The 19,262-nt window shown below is 47.0% G+C and overlaps 1 protein-coding gene across 1 annotated transcript; it reads right to left on the reverse strand.

Annotated features, from left to right (window-relative positions):
• Positions 1 to 224: 224 nt before the first annotated feature.
• Positions 225 to 7,831, reverse strand: Troap (trophinin associated protein). The gene is given in 14 exon segments (XM_050132435.1): positions 225 to 382; positions 510 to 703; positions 920 to 1,550; positions 1,684 to 1,818; positions 2,216 to 2,275; positions 2,839 to 2,922; positions 4,354 to 4,475; positions 4,914 to 4,966; positions 5,334 to 5,416; positions 5,596 to 5,724; positions 5,801 to 5,958; positions 7,141 to 7,318; positions 7,423 to 7,568; positions 7,693 to 7,831. Coding segments are annotated over 13 exon segments (2,016 nt in total). The 5' UTR covers positions 7,564 to 7,568; positions 7,693 to 7,831; the 3' UTR covers positions 225 to 334.
• Between the last annotated feature and the right edge of the window lie 11,431 nt (positions 7,832 to 19,262).

The raw sequence follows: 19,262 nt of genomic DNA on the forward strand, positions 1-19,262 counted from the left end.
GCAGGTGGCCCTGGAGCGGGACTAATCTCAGAGAGTTCTACAGTTTCCTCTAACCCCCTCAAGAGTTTGCTGCGGTGGGCACGGCAGGAGTGGGAAGAAAGACAGCTTCAGGAGAGGAAGCCGGCAGTCCAGAGCATTCAGTCCCTCTCACTGGAGCACACTGCCACCGTGTGGCACTGGAGAGCGACAGCAGTAGCTGCCCTGGCGGAGCACTCACAATTCATAGAAACTTTATTAAAGGATAAAAGGGGATGGCTCCCAGTCCAACGGGCAGAGCAACAATAAATAAGGCTAAGGAGGAAGGGGTGAGTGAGGCAGACCGTGGAGGCTGGAGTCAGGATGGAGAGTCCTGTGGGACCACAGAACCAACTGGAATGAATTGCTGGAGAAAGAGAGAGACTGGGTCACATTCATTCCCTTACACCTTGGTAAAGGAAGCAAGGCTAGCCCCCCTCCACTGTCCTGTGGGTCGCTGCGCAGAAGGTTCTGGCTGTAAACAGAAGGCTCACCAGGGCATCCTGCCAATCAAGCAACGTGGCCACAGGGTTGGTGCAGAGCCGGGTGGGTCCAGGAGGTGGGGTTCGGCTAGTGTAGAAGGCACACTCGTCGTCCAGACGCGCCTCATAGAAGCAATGGATGGCGCTGAGACATGCTTTGAGGCGCTGCCTCAGAGCCAGAGTCCGAGGGGCCAGACTGCTGGGGCCTGAAGGCCATGAGGAGTTTAGAGACTCTGGAGTTATATTCTTTCTGGGTGCTGCCCCTTCTCCTCCCCCACGAGCAGGGCCAGCTAGAAACATAGGGCAGGAGAGCTCTTCAGATGCGGGCCAGAGGAAAGAGCACAGCATTGCCCGGCAAGGCAGGGCCCACTCCCAAAGAGACAGAACCTTTTCTTCATACCCTTCCCCAGCCAGTTCCTTACCTGACTGGCCTGTTGGGGACCTCAAAGACTGGAGTGAGCGGATAGGGGGGCTGGCACAGAGTGAGCTTTGTGAAGAGAAGGTCAAGCTGGTGGTTGCTGGAGGCCCCTGACTCCAACATGGCTGTGGGTTGGATGCTGGGTTTCTAGCTTCCAGAGAGTCGGCTGCCGATGGTCCTAGCTCCATCCAAGGGCAGGCCTCAAGGGGTTCAGCCTGTCCTTGGAGATGAGGCAGAAGGGGTCCAGGCAGTACTGGAAGGCAAGGCTCTGGCGGCTCTGACTCAGCTATCCAGCATGGCACTGGGGGCTCTGGGTCTGTGGTAGAACTGGGCTGAACTACCTTGGTCTCTCCCCCAGGGCAAGGCTGTGGTTCCCCATGCTTTTCTGCACCGTGGGGTTGTGGCTCCCCACACTCTTCTGCAAGGTCTGGCTCTGTCACACCAGTGTATCTTGACAGTCCAGGAAGGGAGGTTCCAGGATTGTGTTCTGGAGCATTCGGAGTTCTAGAAATGTCAGCCAGCAGGGGCTGAAGTTTGGTCATCTCTAGAGCAGAGCCTCCATTAAGAGGGGCACACTTGCCCACTCCCAGTCCCTAGATCTCCTGTTGTAGGAGTTGCTGCAGAAGACTGATGCGCTGTGGTGGAGAGAGTATCCCAGCGTGTCATCACTGTGTCCACAAGGTCTCCCCACACCTCCCCTCCCGGCTCCCCATTCCCAGTCTTCTCATGGTGCAGAAGCCACCAAAGGTGCGGTCACTACATCCCTACCTGCATCTTTAGCTCCTGGAGGTTGGGGGTTTCGAAGGGGTGAGGTCCAGAAGTGCTTGCTGCAGGTGGTTTCCCGGATCCCTTCTGCAACATGATGCAACTCTCCTGGTCAAACAACCTTACAGCAATCTGCTCCTGCCACAAAGAAGGAAAGGGGCAGGTGAGGAAGTCAGATTAAGGTGGGAAGACTGTCCGCACCCTCTTGAGGAATGGGTCAAAGCTCTCTGGTGGCTCTAAAAACCAGAGCTGATATTAGCTCTCAAGAAGCTGAGGCAGGAGAATCAAAAGTTTGATGCCCAGATTGTTGAGATGTTGATACACACATACAAGAAATTTCTTCAGGATTTCAGACTAGCAGAAAATAGAGACAGACAGACAGACATTCTAAACATAGGATAGGAAGAGTAGATAGAGAAACAAGAGGCAAGCAGATTCTTTAGATGGTTCACCTACCTCAAACCACAAGGCTGCCAGCCCTCCAGGCCAGCAGGATAGCACCACAGACCTCAGTACAGGAAGTTTTGCCACTTACCCAGGGCAGGGCAGGGTCTTCAGGGGAGGAATGAGGAGAGAGACCACTCCGCCACTGGGTCTGCATCAGACAAGACATATCGCCCATGGGTGAGACAGTCTCCTCTTACTGAGCCTACCCTCCCCATCCCCCACAGTGCCTGCCCCTCTCCCTCCATAGTCTTGTCTCTTCCCCCCTCTCCCCTGAGACAGGGTTTCTCTGTGTCTTTGGAGCCTGTCCAAGACTGGACATGGAACTAGCTCTTGTAGACCTCGAACTCACAGACATCCACCTGCCTCTGCCTCTGAGTGCCGGGATTAAAGGTGTGCACCACCACCACCTGCGCCAGCACCGGCTATTTTTAAGACTAGGAAGGGCCAGGGGGTGGTGGTGGTGCATACCTTTAATCCCAGCACTCAGGTAGAGGCAGGTAGACCTCTGTGTGTCAAGGCCAGCCTAGTCTACAGAGCTAGTTCCAGGACAACTCTGGCTCTAACACAAAGAAATCCTGTCATAAAAACAAAACAAAACAAAACAAAAAACAAAAAAGGAGTCTTAACATTCCCCCCATCCCACACAGTACCTACCCCTCTCTCTTCCTCCCTAGTCTTGGCCCACATCAGTTGTCTCCTCTGCTCTCTTACCTGCTGAACTCTGGGTAATGACTGGGCGGGTGTGAACCGGGTTTTAGGATGAGTGGTGAACCGTTTCAAGGATGAATATGAGGTCTGGGGAGAGACATAGGGGGGTGAGCGGGCTTTCTAGCCAGACTCTTCTGCTCCTGCCCAGTCCAAAAGTTGTCTATACAAACTACAACTGAGAGGCCTGAGGAGGGAACACCTGAGTCTGTCTAAAGGTGATAAGTTGGTGACAAAGGGTGGCACCACATGGCCAGACATGAGTTGGGTTACAGGGCAGGAGAAGGCATCACATGGGAGTCAGCATTGTCCCATAGAGGAAAAAGGCAGGAAGAATGGACTTTCTGAATTCACGGCTTGTGTCTTGTTCTCCCCCACTGCAGCAGCTACTCCCTATTTACCCTTCCTCCGCCGGCTTCGATCTCACAGCACTAGATGTATCCTCTCCTCGGGACCTTTGCATTTGCAGCCCTCGGCTAAATAGCTCTATAGTCCTCTCTTTTATCTAAACGCTCACATTCTCAACTCCTGGCCTTCACTTAACCTTCATCTTCTCAGTGACAGTGCCCTGGACAAACTACATTTTGTAAAAATAGAGTGATTAGCAACCCCCTTAAAATATTAAAAAAAAAAATTTAAAAAACATTTATGTGTAGCTGTGTTTAAGTGCCCATGAAAGTCAGAAGAAGGCATCAGATACCCTGGAATGGGAATTACAAGCAGTTATAAGTTGGCCAATGTGAGTTAAGTTACCAGTCCTAAATATTAATCTATTCACCCCATCTTGGTGCACAGCCCAGTTGTCCTGGAATCCACTGTGGAACAGCCTAAGCTTTCCTCTAACTTACAATTCTCCTGCCTCCAGAGAGATGGGTTAGTCATACCCTACCATGCATGGCTCTAAACTATCAATCTGACACCAACTCCCCTTCCCAAATCTTTTCACTGCCTTAAGTACTTACTTTTAGATATATCACTACCTGACACTTTATATATATTTTATATTTGTGGGGTTTTTTTGCTTCCCTCTTCTAGAATATGCATATTCTGAACTTAGGAACATGAATACATTCAAAAGTCAGTAAGTAATTGAAGGAATTTTTTGCTTGTTTGCTTTTTTGAAACAGAGTTTCTCTGTAGCTTTAAAGCCTGTCCTGGAACTCACTCTATAGACTCGGCTGGCCTTGAACTCACAGAGATCTGCCTGTCTCTGCCTCCCGAGTAAAGACACATGCTACCACTGTCCAGCAGGAATTAATATTTTTGGTTGGTAGGTATTAGATGTGTCTAGGTGGCCTTAGCACTGATTTCTTGGTGACACACATGTATGTCAGTCTGTCACCTCTGTCTCCAGGCTCCAGATACATAATAAAGGAAGTCAGATCCACTCTGAAAAGGGTTTGGTCCCAACTCCAACAAACTAAGACCTAATAACATCCTGAGTCCTAGGACTGCCCAACTCTACCCAGTGCATCTCCTGAACATCTCACCCCCATCCATCCCACGAGGATCTCAGCTCACCCTGGTGTGAATTTTTTCTCCAGTTTCTCTTAAGGGCACTCGTTGAGCCAGACCCAGTAGGGCTCGTCCTCCTTCACCTGAACGAGGGGCAGCCTCATGCTCTCCTTTGGGGGGTAAAGAAGCTGGGAGAAGACAGGACATTTTGCTGTAGTATTTAGAACATCAAAGTCTACCGAATCAGAATCCTGTGAGAGCCCAATAATATCTTGGCAAATACTGATGTCCTGAGTAGGCTGGAGGTGGCCATGGCTCATAAGGGATTGGGACAGAAATTCAGTTTTGCAGGAAGTTGCAGGGAGAGGGCAGAAGCAGAAACACAATAAAACTAGGCCCCGTCTGACCCAGGTAGAAGGTCTGTCTCCTGTTGTGTGCTTCTGGGATGTGACTGCTAGACAAGCACTAAACTAGACCTCCATCTTCCTCTGACCCAGCCTCCCTGCGTCCCTACTTCCTCATCCCACTTCTGCCCCTCAAGGCCTGCTGACCTTTTCCTTGTCTTGTTCCTGGTACCGGAAGTTCGCTCACACTTGTTTTTCCCCCCTATATCCAGACACACTCACCAGGCTGAATCGGGGTCTTCGGGAGCAATCTGGAGGCCTGGCTCGCTGAAGTCCTGATGACAGTAAGTACAACAGCCATCCCTGAGTGTCAACCAAGGGCTGGGCATTTGCTAAATGTTTATAAACACCATTTCACTGCGTTCTCCCGATAGACTCTAATGGTACAAACACCCTTGCTTGGCTGATACAGAACTCAGATAGCTAAGGCAAGGTCACATAACTAGTGGAAGTAAGGGTCAGGAGTGCAACTCAAAACCCATTTATTGTTAGTTTATGCTGTAGCCAAAAGAAACAGCATTCCCCATGTCTATCCCTCTGTTCCTTCATATTAAGGCCTGGCTATGAGAGCCAGACCCCTGTTCCAGGGGCTCACCTAACATGCTTTCCTGGGTTGAAAGGGAATCCACACCCACTCCTTACCTGCTGTTGCCACATGTCTCTCTCCTCAGCTCCTGTAAACTGGGGCGAGTGAAGGGATGAAAGGAAGGTCCCGAAGGTGGATTCTGACCCAGAGCAAGACATGAAACCAGAGTGAGAAGTAGGCCCCAAACTAGACACAAACCCCAACCCACCTCTCCCAACAGAACCCGTTTTCATCTTGAGGTACTATCCCAGAGTAAAACCTTTGTTCCAGGAAGAAGTTTCTAGAGAGACTAAGTGTCAGCCCCTCAAAGGTACTCACCAGAGCCTCTGAACTCTGTGGTTTTCCTCGGGGTCCTGATCCCTCCAGTCTTGAGAAGCAGGAAGCCCTGGCAGGTTCCAGCTGATGGATAGGGGTCCTGGGAGCCAGGTATGCTGAAGACCGAGCACTCTGGAATAGAGGCTGTAAGTAGGAGCTCAGAATTCTCCCAGTCCACCCCAGCCTGGCCTCACATCCTTCTCATTACCTGGCCCTTCTGGGTGGTGCCTCCCTTGCTCCCTCGAACTAGTATTCTCTGAGCCAGACTGGACTGGCGCCCCAGTGGACAGCTCTTCACCCCCTCACCTGAAAGGATGGTGGCCAGGGCTGTCGGGTCAGCAACAAACTCTATAGCCCTTAGAGCCTCTGAAAGGGAAAAAACAGAATGAGAAGAAACAGGAATAGAGGAGGCTGAGGCGTAGGGGATCCTAGCAACAGTGAGAAAAAGAAACATATCCAAGCCAGGCTTGGTGTAATTCTAGAATTTAGGCTACCAAGGCAGGAGAACCAGGTGTTCAAGACTAGCCTCCCCAGCATACAGAGCTCAAAGCCAGTCTGAGCTATGTAAGACCTTGAGAGATGGGGAGGAGAACATTCAATTGAACCTAGCTCATCAAATGTTTGAAGAATTTCATGTAAGTCATTACGTTAACCAAGGGAGCAAAAGATAAAACAAAGTTTTTGTCATACAGAGGATATCATTGAGGGCTGAAGAGATGGTTCCCAGTACCTACATCAGATGGCCTGTAACTCCAGCTCTAGGACAATCCAATGCTCCGACCTCCACAGGACCTGCACTCACATACCCACACACATATACACAATTCAAACTAATCCTTTTTAGGGGCAGTTACGAGTTCTGTCTGCTCTTATGGGAGACATGGGTTTTATTTCCAGTACCTACATGGCGGCTCACAACTGGCTATAACTTCAGCTCTAGGGTACCCAATCCAATGCCTTCTTTTAGCCTCCACAGGTGTTGCTGCATTCACACTGATTAAAACAAAATGAAAGCCTGGCGATGGTAGCGCATGCCTTTAATCCCAGCACTGGGGGGGGGGGGGGAGCAGAGGCAGGCGGATCTCTGTGAGTTCGAGACCAGAGCTAGTTCCAGGACAGGCTCCAAAGCCACAGAGAAACTGCCTCGAAAAACCAAAAATAAATAAATAAATAAATAAAAAAATAAATAAATAAATAAATGAAATGAAAATAAATCCTTTTTTTTTTTTGAAACAGGGTTTCTCTGTGTAGCTTTGGAGCCTGTCCTGGAACTCACTCTTGTAGAACAGGCTAGCCTTGAACTCACAGAGATCTGCCTGCCTCTGCCTCCTAAAGTGCAGGGATTAAATGCGTGCGCCACCATGACAGGCAAGAGATGAAATTTTGCTGAAGTAAAGGGATGACTTCTTAAAGCAAAGAGCTTGCAGGACAGAGTCTAGAAGTCTTAGAGCATGCAAGAAACCAGAGGGTGTGCAAACCCCAAATCCCACTTCACCTTTCCCATTCTCACGGAACCAAATAGGCCATTCCCAAGCTTCCAGCAGGTACCTGTCTGGGGCTGGGACACAAGCCCCACATTTGGTCTCCCAGAGCTAGGCTTGAGTTCCTCCAAAGGGTTCCGGAGCTGAATGCTCCCCAATCTTTGTGATTTCTCTTTCTGGTGCAAGGTTTTCGATTTGAGGCCAGCTGAGTCGATGAGAGGGCTTTGAGTACTGAGCGGTGGCTTCTGAGGGGAAGGCGAACAAAAAACTGGGATTCAGCCCTGGGGTGCATTGCTAATGTGAGCTGCCTCCACGTTCTGTCTCTCTTCACCCAACAAGCCCCTCTTACCCTTGGGTCCTGGTTCTCCTGGTCCAGGGAGCACTTGACTGATGAAAACTCTGAGCATCTTTGAGAGAGTATTGGAATCTTGCTAGGGGTGGGAGATACACCTCGGAGGAGGGGATTCTTCCTCGTGTGGAGGGTAGTCATGGCGGCTATAATTGAGACGGGAGAAGAGAGACAGGGCTGAGGACCAAAGTACATCAGTTATCAAGGCACGGGGGCCGATATCCTGATTCTTCCACCTTGGTCCCAATCCATGTGCCTAGAGGCCCGCACCGGCAGCAGAGCCGCTCTTCTGGCTGACTCCTCCAGACACCCCAGGCCTGCTACCGCGCCCCGGGACTCCAAACTGCTGTCCTCCCTAGGAACCGCGACAGGATTCATCCCCTCAAAGAGCCCGTGCCGCACCTCTCCAGGAGCCCCTCGGGGTCACCTCTACTTTCTCAGTTTTTTCGCCGATTTTCTAGTTTTCTGCTGCTGCTGCTGCGTCCCCAGTTTGTAAAATACGCCAAGCTTGTGATTGGCTAGTTCCCTCTGACGCGATCTCGTGACGTCACACCCAGTCATCCAATCCGCAGTCTCCAGAGGCGGGTGCAGAGAAGGACAAGCTGTGGAACCGCTTTCTGGCTGGGAAAAAAACTGACCAGCTCCCTCAGCCAATCCGAGAGCGGAGCGCGAGTGTCAGGATTGGGGGAAAGCCAGGGAGGATGCTGTTCTGATGCCCGGGAAGGCGATTCTGGGCTGCAACGGGCACTATCGTACTCTCGCGAGATCCGGAGTCAGCGGAGGGCAGGTACCCAAGAAATACCGCGGAATTGTGGGAAGGGATGGCCATCGAGAATCCTATTGACCACACGGGAAAGTAGTAGTGCAAGGCCAGGTCTTATCCAAGAAGCAAGGGCACGTCTTGCTGGAGATGAGGAACTGCCCCAACGGGCGAGAGTGCTGGAGGTAACTGAATTGAGCCCAACAAGAACGAGGAGCCAAGACATCATTTGTCCTCTTGGACCTCTCAGCTTTGTGGGGTGTGGTTAGACGCAGTGTGGATGGAGCTCTGTTGGACTGAATTGAAGGGCTCCTCATGGGTGGGGGGTCACCGTACCGTCAGGTTGCCTTTGCCTGGTCTGCAGAGAGAGCGCACCTGCTACTCATTGACAGACAGGTGTGAGGGTGCAGGATGGAGCACACGCAAAATCTCGCTTTATCCCAGACTGCCCTTGAACTCGCAGCCTCCTGCGAGGATTGCTCGCGCCCTGCATAGACAACAGTTTGAAGTTTGAAGGACGCCAATACACAAGCCAGGAACATAGGCGTTATTCCTTAACTGCTTCCAGACCTCCCCTTCCATACCCCATTTCTTTTCGAACCTGCGGACTTTAAGCATTTTTACAATTCAGCTGCTTAGCCCGACGAAGTAGGGCATGCAGAGGCAGCAGGTCTCTGAGTTCCTCTGTCATCAAGTTCACTTGGAAGTATACTCGCTAAAAAAAGAGTATCAGACCAGCCAGTTTTAAAAAATGAAACCCTGAATTAAAAAAAAAACCTATCTTTATAGCTGATACATAGACCATATGTATATATGTATGAAGCCAGTTTTAAAAAATGAAACCCTGAATTAAAAAAAAACCTATCTTTATAGCTGATACATATACCATATGTATATATGTATGAAATAGCTGATATATGTCATGCATATGTGTGTATTTATATGTATATATATACATACATGCATATATATTATATAATATATAGTACAATTTCATTACCTCCACCTTAGTCTGCCATATTTATGTAGGGAATAATTGCAATTATCTTCCAAATAGTCCCCTTGCCCAACTTCTCTAATCTTCAAGATACATTTTTTTTAAATATAAAATAACAGGGTTTCTCTGTGGTTTTGGAGCCTGTCCTGGAACTAGCTCTTGTAGACCAGGCTGGTCTCGAACTCACAGAGATCCGCCTGCCTCTGCCTCCCAAGTGCTGGGATTAAAGGTGTGTGCCACTACCGCCCGGCTTATAAAATAAATTTTTATGTAATATATTCTGATAATAGTTTCCTTTCCCTCAGCTCTTCCCAGATTCTCCCCACCCACCCAACTTCATGCCCTTTCCTTCTCTTTAGAAAACAAATAGGCCGGTAGTGGTGGGCTCGGGAGGCAGAGGCAGGCGAATCTCTGTGAGTTCAAGGCCAGCCTGCTCTACAGAGAATGGCAGTACCAGGACAGCCAAGGCTACACAGAGAAACCCTGTTGGGAAAAAAGAAAAAAAGGAAAAGAAAAAAGAAAACAAACAGGCAAACAAAATAGACACACCAGAATAAAAAAGAAAAAGCTCAAGAAACACAAAACCCACAAAAACACAAAATTGGAAACCATAATATACAAGCAAAAGACCAGTAAGACAAACAAAACAAAAAGAAAATAAAGCAAAAAGCCCTGCCCAAAGCAATATAATACAAAAAAATTCTACAAAAATATCATTGAGTTAGTTTTGTGTTGGCAATCTACTGCTGAGCATAGGGCCCACACTTAAGTGTGGTTAATATACCCAGTGAGACTGCCTTTGGGAAAGTTTTCCTTTGCAAGCAGTTGTCAATTGGAGATGGCGTCTTACTTAGAAGTTGCAGTCTGTGTCCTCTTCCACCTCCCTGCGAAGGGCCACAGGCTGGATTGAGCCTGTGCAGGCCTGTGTGTGGTGAAGCTCAGTCTCTGAGTTCTTTCCCACAGAGTCATGGGTCCCCTTTTGCTCTTACAGCCTTTCTGCCTGCTGGTTTTGACTGGTTCCTTGAGCATTGAGCGAAGCCCCCAGCCACTCTGTCCACATGAATCCATTCTTCTTATGGTAGCTAGAGAAATTTTTCCAAAATGCGTTATCTGGTAACGGCTGTGCCTAAGTGATGAGCACGTTCAAGCCTAGCATTTTGTGCCACGCCACTCTGCCCCCTTGCCACTCTGCCCCCTTGCCCTCTGCCCCCTTGCCCTCTGCCTTCCGTGAAGGAGAATCCTTGAAAAGGAGCGGTGTCCACAAAAGCTAATTAAAACATCAGTGACTGAAGCAGTTGGAATGTTAAAGTTCAGAAGCTAATTACGATTTATTTTGGGCCATCTTTAGCCCCCCAAAGAGCCATTCTGTCCCCAACTCTGAGATGAACCTACCATCCCAGCTACAGGTGAAATGTATTAAACTTGTGGAATGCGTTAACCAGGTTTTCCACCCATCAAAGAGCTAAAAATGCTATCAAAAGCTTCTGAGGCCTGCAGTTGAGATTTACTTACCTGGCTAACACATATTTCTGGTGTTTCAAAAACAGTGTATTTTTATTTTACTTACTAAGATTTATTTTATCTGTGTGTTTTGCCTGCATATATGTACCACATGCATGTCTGATACAATCAGAAGAAGGCATTAGAGCCCCTGGAACTGGAGTTATGAATGATTATAAGCTACCATGTAAGTTCTGGGAATCAAACCCATGGTCCTCTGCAAGTACAAGAAATGCTCTTAACCACTAAACCCTCTCTCCAGTGGCTACCAATGTATTTTTTTTAAATATTTATTTATTTATTATGTATACAATATTCTGTCTGTGTGTATGTCTGTAGGCCAGAAGAGGGCACCAGACCTCATTACAGATGGTTGTGAGCCACCGTGTGGTTGCCGGGAATTGAACTCAGAACCTTTGGAAGAACAGGCAATGCTCTTAACCACTGAGCCATCTCTCCAACCCCCCAATGTATTTTTAAAATGCCTTGAAGGGCAGGACGTGTTTATGCACATCTTTAATCTTAGCTCTCTGGATGTAGAGGGCAATAAGTCCCTGTGAGTTTGAGGTCCTCCTTGTTGTCTATATAGTGTTATGCTCAAATCCGTGGGGTCCCCACAAAAGCCAACAAAGGAGACTGAGTCTCATATGTAAAAGCAAAGAGCCTTTGTTTTAATCAAATTTGCAAACTCGGTCTCTCCACATGTCCAACGTAATATCTGGAAAGCCTCAAGCTCAATTATAATAGGGTTTTTAGGGCTGGAGAGATGGCTCAGTGATTAAGAGCATTGCCTGCTCTTCCTATGGTCCTGAGTTCAATTCCCAGCAACCACATGGTGGCTCACAACCATCTGTAATGAGGCCTGGTGCCCTCTTCTGGCCTTCAGGCATACACGCAGACAGGCTATTGTATACATAATATTTTTTTTTAAAAAGTCTTTATAAAAAAATAGGGGTTTTATAGTAGAGGTGGGGGAAAGGGGTCTCTGAGGTTTAGGGTCCCTGATTGGCTGACATTTGTCTAGGGGTGTCTTGTTGAGGTAAGATGTTAGGTGTCTCTATAGCTCTTGGAATGCCAGGCATTTCCTCTTGGGTGGGGGCAGGCAGTCTCAGCCTGTGGTTCCTCTTGCAGCCAGGCATTGTCTCGGGGTAAACTACTGAGACTCCGGAGTCCATTTAAATTCGTCTGTGGCCAGAGTCCCAGGTGACAGTGGAAGTAAAGAGCTTCCTTTGGGTGACTTGCCCAGACTTGGCTTATCATGGCTGGCCCCCACATATAGCAAATTCTAGGCCAGCCAAGGCTAAGTAGTAATACCTTGTCTCAAAAAGTGAAATAAAATGCATAAAAATACGCCTTGATTTGTAACTTTGTTCTGTTGCCGTAAAAACACCATACTTCCACCTTGGAACAGTGGAATTTGGGGTAACCTAAATCCAGGTTCCTGGGTTATAGTCAGTATAAATTGGAACCAGAACATACTACCTCGTTCTCTCTTTGAGTTTGAGACCTGTGTTTTTGTGTTGACACCAATTCCATGGCCTTATCTAAGTTCTCAGGTCTCCCATACTTCCTCTAGTGCCCCTGGAACGCTTTCTCGCTCTCATTTTGCCGATTTATGCCTCCAAATTAATGTCCATTGTTTCTTCTTCAGGGATACTTTCCTAGAGCCCTTCCACACACATCACCCCAATCTGTGAAAGATAGGTTAGTTGTCAGCTCCCTGGACCCTCTAAGCTGTCTGGAAAACTGGTTATGTGTTCTCAGAGAAACATTTATTAACTCGGAGCATGTATGCAGCTGTTAGTAGTTATATATCCATCAGTGAGAATGATTATTAAAATCTGCCATTCCTGATAGAAGGTGGTGAGACGAACCTGTATTTCAGTGGTTCTCACCCTTCCTGATGCTGTAACCCTATAATATGGCCCTCATTTGTAGTGACCCCAACCATAAAATTATCTCGTTGCAACTTCATAACTAATTTTGCTACCCTTATGAATCATAATGTAAATATCTTTTGGTAGCTATTAAACTTTATTTTTTTTATTATTAAAAATTTCCACCTCCTTCCCTCTTCCCATTTCCCAACCCCTCCCACCACCCCCCCATGTAAATATCTTTTATGCAGGGTATCTGACATGTGACCCCCCCAAGGGGTCACAACCAGCAGGTTGAGAACTGCTCCCGTTTCATTTGCCTTCATATTTTCAGTTAGCTTGTAGTGAGTGTTTCTAAAAGCCGAAAGCTTTGCTGAATGAGTTAATGGGCAAATGCATAAAGGACTGAAGGGCAGCACGGAGAAACAGGGGGACCTGTAAGAAGTGATACCCTAGCCCTTGGAAGGCAAAGGCAGAAGGAACACGTGTTAAAGGCCAGTCAGGGCTACCAAGTGAGACCTTGCCTCACAAAGGAGGGAGGAGGGGTTGAGTAGCTAGCTAGCCCTGACAGTGAAGTGCCTGCCATGCAGACATGAGGACCTGAGGCCCAGTTCTAGGACCCAGATAAAAAGCTGGGTGTGGTGACTCGTGCTGATCCCAGTGCTGAGGAGCCATAGAAAGGGAGACCTCTGGGCTTTGCTGATCAGCCAGCTTAACCTCATAATGGAGACCTAGGCTCTAGTGAAACTGTTTAAAAAAACAAAAACAGGGCTGGAGAGATGGCTCAGCAGTTAAGAGCACTGCCTGCTCTTCCAAAGGTCCTGAGTTCAATTCCCAGCAACTACATGGTGGCTCACAACCATCTGTAATGAGGTTTGGTGCCCTCATTACACCAGAAGAGGTTCTGGACTACAGGCATACATGCAGACAGAATATTGTTTACATAATAAAATAAATATTTAAAAAAAAACAGAGCAACTAGAGAAATGGATCAACAGTTAAGACACTTGCTGTGCTTCCCAAGAACTTGAGTTTGTTTAAAAGTTACCACATTTACTGCTCACATCCATCTGTAACTCCAGTTACAAAGGACCTCACACACTCTTCTGGTCTTTATGGGTACCTGTACACACATGTGCACCTGCACACAGACACATGCACTTGTGCGTGCACATGCACACACTCACACACGCACAAAGAAATGGAGGTGCCAGTGCTCAGGTGGGTTGTGTAGAGAGGTACACATACCTGTCAATGTCCAGTCGCTTTGCTACTTTTTTTCTTGCAGTGCTGTAGATCAAAACCAGGGCCTTGAGAACCTTTGAGCTCTACCACTGAGCTGTTCCAGCCCCAACCCATTATGCTCTTTAAGAAACACAGTAACTATTTTATTTGTTTGTGGAGGAATGTATTTGATTTTCTATCCAGCAACCTTTTGTGTTAGTTTTGTTTTGTTTTGAGACAAGGTCTCCCTTTATGGAGCCCTGACTGTCTTGGAACTTGCTATGTAGAGCAGGCTGGCCTCAAAACTCCCATGGATCGACCTGCTTCTGCCTTCAGAAAGCTGGGATTAAAGATGCATGCCACCACACAGCTCTTCATTTATCTACTATTTTATTGAGTTTTCTGTTTCTGTTTGTACTAGGGATAGGACTTAGGGCCTCCAGTGTGCCAAAGGATTGCTCGGTCTTCCAGCTATACCCCTAACACTTTTTGCTTTTCTTCTTTCTTTTGAAAACAATCTTTTTGTTTTTCTTTCTTAAATTTTTGTTATATTTATTTAATCTTATTCTATTGTGAATGAATGTTTTACCTGCATGTAAGTTTGTGTCCCACCTGTGTGGCTGGTGTCCAAGAACCCAGTTCTTTTAGAAGAGCAGCCCATATTTTTTAACCACTGAGCCATCTCTCCAGCAGCCTACACACAACTTTTTTTTTTTTAAAGGACTTTTTTTGTTTCTGTTTCTGTTTTTCAAAACAGGGTTTCTCTGTAGCTTTGGAGCTTGTCCTGGAACTAGCTCTTGTAGACCAGGCTGGCCTCAAACTCACAGAGACCCACCTGCCTCTGCCTCCCAAGTGCTGGGATTAAAGGCGTGAGCCACCACTACCCCACTGACTTTTTAAAAAAAAATATTTATTTATTATTTATTTATTATATATACAGTGTTCTACCAGAAGAGAGCACCAGATCTCATTACGAATGGCTGAAGGCATAAGTCACAAAACAATTCCACACCAGTTTAGAATTATGATTAATAAAAGGGTTATTTATTTAAGGGGAAAAACTTGCAGATCATTGTCCTAGACAACAGCCCTCTGAGCAACCAGGAACAGAGTCTAGCAGCCAGAAGTGGGAGCCAGAAACAAGAGAGCAAGAGCAGGGCTACTGCTGCTTTTTAAACCAAAAGAGGCACGCCCAAGTGGGCTGGTATCTTAAAGGCTATTGGCTGAAGGAGCAGAAGGAACTCCTGCAGCAGATGGCTGTAAGCCATCATGTGGTTGTCGGGAATCAAACTCAGGACCTGGAAAAACAGTCAATGCTGTTAACCACACAGTCATTCCTCCAGCCCTTTTCTTTCTTTTCCTTCCTCCCTTCCTTTCTACCTTTCTTTTTCTTTAGTAGAGTGTCTTATAGCCCATGTGAGCACTGAGCATTGTGTGTTGGTTCTCTATAGTCAAGATGACTGGGAACTTCTGATCTTCCTGCTTCTCCCACTGAAGCACTACTAAAAGGGACTACTATGTCCATTTCACCAGGTGCTGAGGATCAGAACCCAAGGCTTCCTTCATGCTAAGCGAGCAGCACTCCAACAACTGAATTGTACCGCCAGCCCTTTTTCCTCTTTTGTTTTGTTTTTATTTTTCCAGACAGGGTTTCTCTGTAGCTTTGGAGCCTGTCCTAGAACTAGCTCTGTAGACCAGGCTGGCCTCGAACTCACAGAGATCCGCCTGCCTCTGCCTCCCAAGTGCTGGAATTAAAGGCGTGGAGCACCACTGCCCAGCGACATGCACCTTTCACAGAAAGTCAGGAGCATCGCTGTGAGATTGCCTGGTCTACATGATGAGTTCCGGGGAAGCCAGGACTACATGGTGTCGTGTCTGTGATGAGACTGTCAGAACTGAGAGAACGTCACACTGTGCGTGTCCTTGGCAGACTCGGGCTTATGTCACCCCTGGGGCCACGTTAGCAGATGGACTGTCTCCTAGCTGCACAAAGCAGAAAGACAAGAGGGTTCTTGTCCAGCCTTGTCTACACAGTGAGCTCCAGGTTGGCCATGGCTATGACTAAGATTCTGTCTCAAGATGACTATTTTTCAGCCTATTTAGACAGGACATTTGGGGTATGATCACAGAAAGTTGGGAAAAAATATGAGATACATGTATATATATCACATATATGTGTTAATTTTTTTTGCTTCACTTCGTGTGTATATTATATATAGGTTTATGTGATTGTCCATCCCCACGGATGCCAGATGTGGAGGACCCTCTTGAAGCTGAGTTACAGGTAACTGTGAGCTGCCTGATGTGGGTGCTAGGAACTGAACTCTGTCCCTCTGCAAAAACAGCACACACTCTTAACCATTGCACCATCTCTCCAGCCCCTTTATGTATCACATTATTATTAAACATATCATTAGCTATAAAGCATAATGTGGGCAGAGAGAGAATTCAGCGGGTAAAGACACCTACCGCCAAATGACCCAGTGGGTCCCCAGAGCCTCCATGAGGGAGAGAGAACGAACTTGTGCAAGGCTGTCCTCTGACCTTCACGACCACGGCCCTCCCCAGATGTTTGTTTTAAAACTTCAAAATGGAGCTAGGCAGTGGTGGCACATACCTTCAAACCTAGAACTCAGGAGGCAGAGGCAGGTAGATCTCTGAGTTTGAGATCAATGTGGTCTACAGAGTGAGTTCCAGGACAGCCAGGAAACTGTCTCAAAAAAACCCAATCAAAAAAAAAAATTCAAAATGGGTGCTGGTCTTGCCTTCTAAGTGCTAGTAGTATATTTGTGAGCCATCAGGCCTCCCGTTATCCTGTCCCTGTTTTGTTGTTTGGTTTGTGACCTCAAATCAGGGTCCATCCTTTGTATTCAAGCACCAATAGGACTGTGATCTGGATACAGAGAGGTCAGTCAGTGTGTAGTGACATTTTGTTTGTGTTATAACAAAGCCTGCCAGAGTGCAGAGGCTAGCCACTAGAGGCCAGGCGGTGGTGACTCACACTTTTAATCCCAGTACTTGGGAGTCCCATGCTTTTAATCCCAGCACTAGGGAGGTAGAGACAGAAAGGGATATGGCTGGGCAGAGAGAGAAATATAAGGCTGGAGGAGACAGGAGCTCATTGCAATCTGAAGATGCAGTCTAAGGACAGGATCACCTATTTGGTCTGAGGATTCAGTAGAGGTAAAAAGTCTCTCTAGTGGCTGACTGCTCTGCTTCTCTAATCTTTCAGCTTTCACCCCCTAATATTTGATTCCGGGTTTTTATTATTAAGACCAATTAGAATTTGTGCTACACCAGTGTGCTTTGAGACGGAGTCTTTTCTGTAGCATCTCTTTGGCTGGCCTGGTACTATGAAGCCCAAGCTGGTCTTAAATTTGAGGCAGTCTGTCTGAGCTGGGATTATAGGTTTGCTATTATTCCCTGCTTCAAATGAGCCTGTTTTTATTTTTACAGTTTTGGTACAGGGTCTCGTGTATTTTAGATTGGTATTGAACTTGCTATCTTCCCGTGGCACACGTCTTTAACTCTTGGATTTCCAACCTCTGACTCCTGAGTGCTGGGATTAAAGGTATGTGCTTCTATGTCTGGGGTCATAGAAGTAGGCAGAGACCTGAAGGATGGTATTAAAGCTTGCATTGCCTCTCATTGGTTATTCTCTGACATTAACATGACCAATTTAACTTCTTCTGAGGCTTGTGGATAAATTTGTCCCAATCAGGGTAATATGTCTAAGAGGTAAATCAGTAGAGATAAAGTATTGGCTTAGGAGTCAGCTCCTGATGAACAATAAGAACAAGGATCTATGGCAAACATGTTGATCACATGACCAAGAGAACATGGTCTAATTAATGGCTGGCAAAACAAGCAAACAAGAATGCATAGGGATGAGCACCACAGCTTATGACTCTCTTCTTTCCTGACTGGGCAAACGGTGCCTGATCATCCCATGACAGGGCCAAAGGGATCTGCAAACGGCGTTTGGCCCTCACTGGCTCAGCCCACATTTATGTCCATAAAATAACCAATCTTAGGAAGAAGTAACCGACTTCACTGTCCAGTTCCAGTCGGGGAGCCCATAAAAAGCTCAGCAAGACATAGCTCGGCGCTAGCCTTCCTCTAGGCTACCTTCCCACTCGGCAACATGTCTCACCTTCCTTCATAAACTTTCCCTTTGCTCACTCGTTTGCATTCCCTATCCCTCATCAAAGAGAGAACAAACTGTAGAAGCACTGGCTTGGGTGGTTCTGGGGACCACTCCCTGGATTAATCTAACAAAGACAAGAAAGGTGTTCTAGTTTCATTGCCATCGCTGTGGTAAAAGATACTGATGAAAAGCAAGGGAAGAAAGTTTCCTCGGTTTACAATCTGGGTCATTGTCATTTAGGGGAATTCAGGCAGGAATTTAGTCACCTACACACATCAGTGCCACCGTCAAGCGCAGAGACACAGTGTAAGCATTCTTGCTTGCTAGTCAGCTAGCTTGTTCTGTGCTAATATAGCAGTTTAGTGCCCGACACGAGACGATTGGGTCCCTCCTCAACAATGAAGGCAGTCTCCCACAGATGTGCCCAAAAAATAAGCTCATCTAGAATGTCAACAGTCCTCAACCCTGTCCTGAGGTGTCTTGTGATATAACTGTGATCTGACGGCACTGGTGGTTCTTGGAGCACTGCCTTCTAAATACACATTTTCTTCCAATGCACATAAGTTACACTTTAAAGATGGAGGACTAGAGAGGAGGATTAGGGATTAAAAAGATTGCTTGCTCTTTGAGATGACCCAACTTTAATTCCCAGCACTCACATGATAGTTCACTCCAGTTCCAGGAGATTCAGAGCCAGTTGATGACCTGCAAGGTACGAGGCACCTATACAATTGTGTCCTGAGATTCATCCCTACATATATTTTTAAATGGTAATTTCAGAGAAAAGGACACATTTTGGGCCACAAATGTAAAACAGTTTGGATAGGAGTTGCTTAGGCTGGTTAAAGTACTGGGTTTGATCCCTGTGACATAAACCAGTGTGGTGGCACAGGATCATGACACAAGCAGGAACGAGGCAATAAAAGATGGCCTCTGCTACAGAGCAAGTTTAATACCAGCCTGAAATACATGAGACCCTATTAAAACAAATGTGAAATGAAAGTGGGATCATAGACTGGGTGGTGGTGACACAAGACTTTAATCCTGGCCTTAAGGAGGCAGAGGCAGGCGGATCTCTGTGAGTTCGAGGACAGTCTGTTCTAAAGAGTGAGTTCCAGAACAGTCAAGGCTGTTATAGAAAGTCTATCTTGAAAAACAACACACAAACACACAAATAGGCACACAAAATCAAACTAAACCAAAACAAAAATAGGAACATAAACGGGGAGTGATGAGGTCCACATATAATCCCAGCCACTCAGGAAACTGAGGCAGATTGCCTTAAATTTCAAACCTGTAGGGTTAAGCCAGCCCCTTAAGGGAACGGGCTTGCCT

Source organism: Alexandromys fortis, unplaced genomic scaffold (genome assembly GCF_014885135.2).
Source record: "Alexandromys fortis isolate MF-2015 unplaced genomic scaffold, M_Fortis_MF-2015_v1.1 scaffold_423, whole genome shotgun sequence".
Taxonomy (NCBI): Eukaryota; Metazoa; Chordata; class Mammalia; order Rodentia; family Cricetidae; genus Alexandromys; species Alexandromys fortis.